General features: G+C 39.1%; 1 protein-coding gene across 3 annotated transcripts in view; it reads left to right on the plus strand.

The window, feature by feature from the left end:
- LOC106515495 (cGMP-inhibited 3',5'-cyclic phosphodiesterase A) overlaps positions 1–1,364 on the plus strand; it is a 55,867-nt gene that overhangs the window by 42,537 nt on the left and 11,966 nt on the right. For all 3 annotated transcript variants that reach the window (XM_014005326.1, XM_014005325.1, XM_014005327.1), the window contains 2 exons: positions 495–602; positions 728–927. In XM_014005326.1, coding sequence (XP_013860780.1) covers positions 495–602; positions 728–927 — 308 coding nt within the window. The remainder of the gene's footprint in view (positions 1–494; positions 603–727; positions 928–1,364) is intronic.

A 1,364-nucleotide genomic window follows, 5' to 3' on the forward strand; every position in this document is an offset into this window, starting at 1 on the left:
CATTAATTTTACAGTTTTTTTTATTAAGCAGACTCAGCTTTTGTCAGCCTCTACAATCCTTGGTTTTTTTCTGTCCTTTCTCAGTGCAAAACAAAGGTAAAGCACAGTTTTTTGTGCTTTACCTAAAGTTAATACCTGACTGGAAAAAACGAAAAAAAAAAATACAAAAACTCAACTTTCAGACAAACCTTTCGAAAGGCTTCTAATTTACCCGTATTTTGTTTGATGTTTCCACAATCAATGTTTGAGTCTGTCTTTGTTTCGACACTTGTCAAAATTTTCTTTTCTTTTTCTATTATTGTCTTTATATTTTGACAGCTTCAGCAGGCCTTTTTTTTCAGCAGTCTTACCTATATTTAGCAGCAACATTTATTTGAAGCACTATAGGTTGATGCAGGCAACTCACAGTTTTAAAGCAACTCTGTTGCTGGTGATGATCTGCACTCCTTATTGTCAATCTAGTGAGAATTGCTCCTTTTTAAAAATTTTTCCAGATCACAACAGAATCCATGCTACGGATGTGCTGCAGGCTGTGTGGTACCTCACCACTCAGCCTGTGCCAGGCCTGCCCATCCTGCCGACAGAAAACAGAATACACACTGGTGAGGACTTTATACTGATAATATTATCTAAGTTTGTTTTCTCCGCTTTTATATTTATTTTTTATAACCTGCAAGTTACATGGAAGTGTAAAAGAGCCACATCAGTTTAATTTTTCTGTTTTTAGACTCGGTGAACAGCATGATATCCGGAGCGTCAGGATTCCTTCTGTCCAAAATGAACTCGGTGCTTGAGAAGGGCTATGGTTCCCTGGCTGGTCTGGTCCCTGCCCTGGAGCTCATGGCATTGTATGTAGCTGCTGCCATGCACGACTACGACCACCCYGGAAGAACGAATGCCTTTCTGGTGGCCACGAGTGCACCACAGGTAATCAAAGGTAGTGGCTCGAAAGAGAGACTTTGTGTGATAGATCATCACAGAGGGTAACCGTGGAGAATAACGAGATCGAAGCGCAGTTTTCACAAACAAGTTCAGCCTCAGCTGGGATTTGTTCTTCCGATGAGCTAATTAAAAAACAAATTAAACTGATAAAGTTCCTCGCAACATAGTGTGATCCAAGCTGTGGAGTTGCTTTCCCATCATGAAGAGTTCTGATGCAGCCTGATAAAAGCTGGAACTGTCACAACTTCATGTTTATTTAATGTAGCAAGTAATCAGTGAATAAGTTCACAAGTTCAAATGACTCAAACACAGCAGTTTGGTTTTATGAAATGTTCATCAAAATCACAAGCTAAGTTGTGCATATGAGTGATTTAGGAGAATTTGTGACATTCACCAATGTTTTCGTATTCTAAGATTTTCTT

Source organism: Austrofundulus limnaeus, unplaced genomic scaffold, assembly GCF_001266775.1.
Source record: "Austrofundulus limnaeus strain Quisiro unplaced genomic scaffold, Austrofundulus_limnaeus-1.0 Scaffold29, whole genome shotgun sequence".
Taxonomy (NCBI): domain Eukaryota; kingdom Metazoa; phylum Chordata; class Actinopteri; order Cyprinodontiformes; family Rivulidae; genus Austrofundulus; species Austrofundulus limnaeus.